General features: G+C 64.2%; 1 protein-coding gene across 1 annotated transcript in view; it reads left to right on the plus strand.

The window, feature by feature from the left end:
- The window catches only part of BZRAP1 (benzodiazepine receptor (peripheral) associated protein 1), a 24,044-nt gene that overhangs the window by 7,280 nt on the left and 16,076 nt on the right, over window positions 1-688 (plus strand). The window contains 1 exon segment of the mRNA XM_010861722.1: window positions 1-80. This exon segment is cut by the window's left edge and continues 8 nt beyond it. Coding sequence (XP_010860024.1) covers window positions 1-80 — 80 coding nt within the window.

The following is a 688-nucleotide window of genomic DNA, read 5'->3' on the forward strand; positions in this document are numbered from 1 at the left end:
CCAAGAGGGCAGAGTCTCTGTCCAACTCCTCTCGCTCTGAGTCCATCCACAACAGCCCCAAGTCCTGCCCGACCCCCGAGGTCAGTGCTGGGGAGGGGCATGGGCTCCAGCTCTGCCTTGGTGGGGGGCGGGTGGAGGGAGGGGATGGCCCAGGAGCTGGGGGGCTGCTGGCCCGTGTCGGGGGTCTAGCCAGGCCCCGGAGGAGAGGGGCCCGTGGATTCCTCCTGGCAGGCGGGGAGCTCCGATGGGGCCTGCCCTGCCTGCCGGTCCTGCCTGCTGTTCCTACTCAGGGGCTGCCCAGCCCGCCCCTCTGGGGCCCAGCGAGTCTTGGGCTGCAGGGAGGGAGACCCTTTGGGGCCAGGACCCACATCACGAGGTTGGTGGCGAGTGTGTCCATGGCAGAAGCCGGTGGCGCTGTGAGGAGGGGCACCGGTTCTGGGATTGAGGTCCCAGCTGTGTCTCAGGCAGGTCGCTGACCCTCTCTGGGCTTGGGTTTCGCTGTCATCTGAGTTTTGAACTAACAAACCTGCCCGGTGAGGTTGTGGGGAGGATGATGGGAAGACAAAACAAGGACGGAACCTCCCGCCATGTGGGGCACGCAGTAGATGCTTAACATATGGCAGCTGGTATTACTGCCAAGTTCTTTGGTATCACTCACAACCGCAGCCCTCTCTCTCTCTCCCTCCCA

Source organism: Bison bison, unplaced genomic scaffold (genome assembly GCF_000754665.1).
Source record: "Bison bison bison isolate TAMUID 2011002044 unplaced genomic scaffold, Bison_UMD1.0 scf7180017864472, whole genome shotgun sequence".
NCBI classification, from domain to species: Eukaryota; Metazoa; Chordata; class Mammalia; order Artiodactyla; family Bovidae; genus Bison; species Bison bison.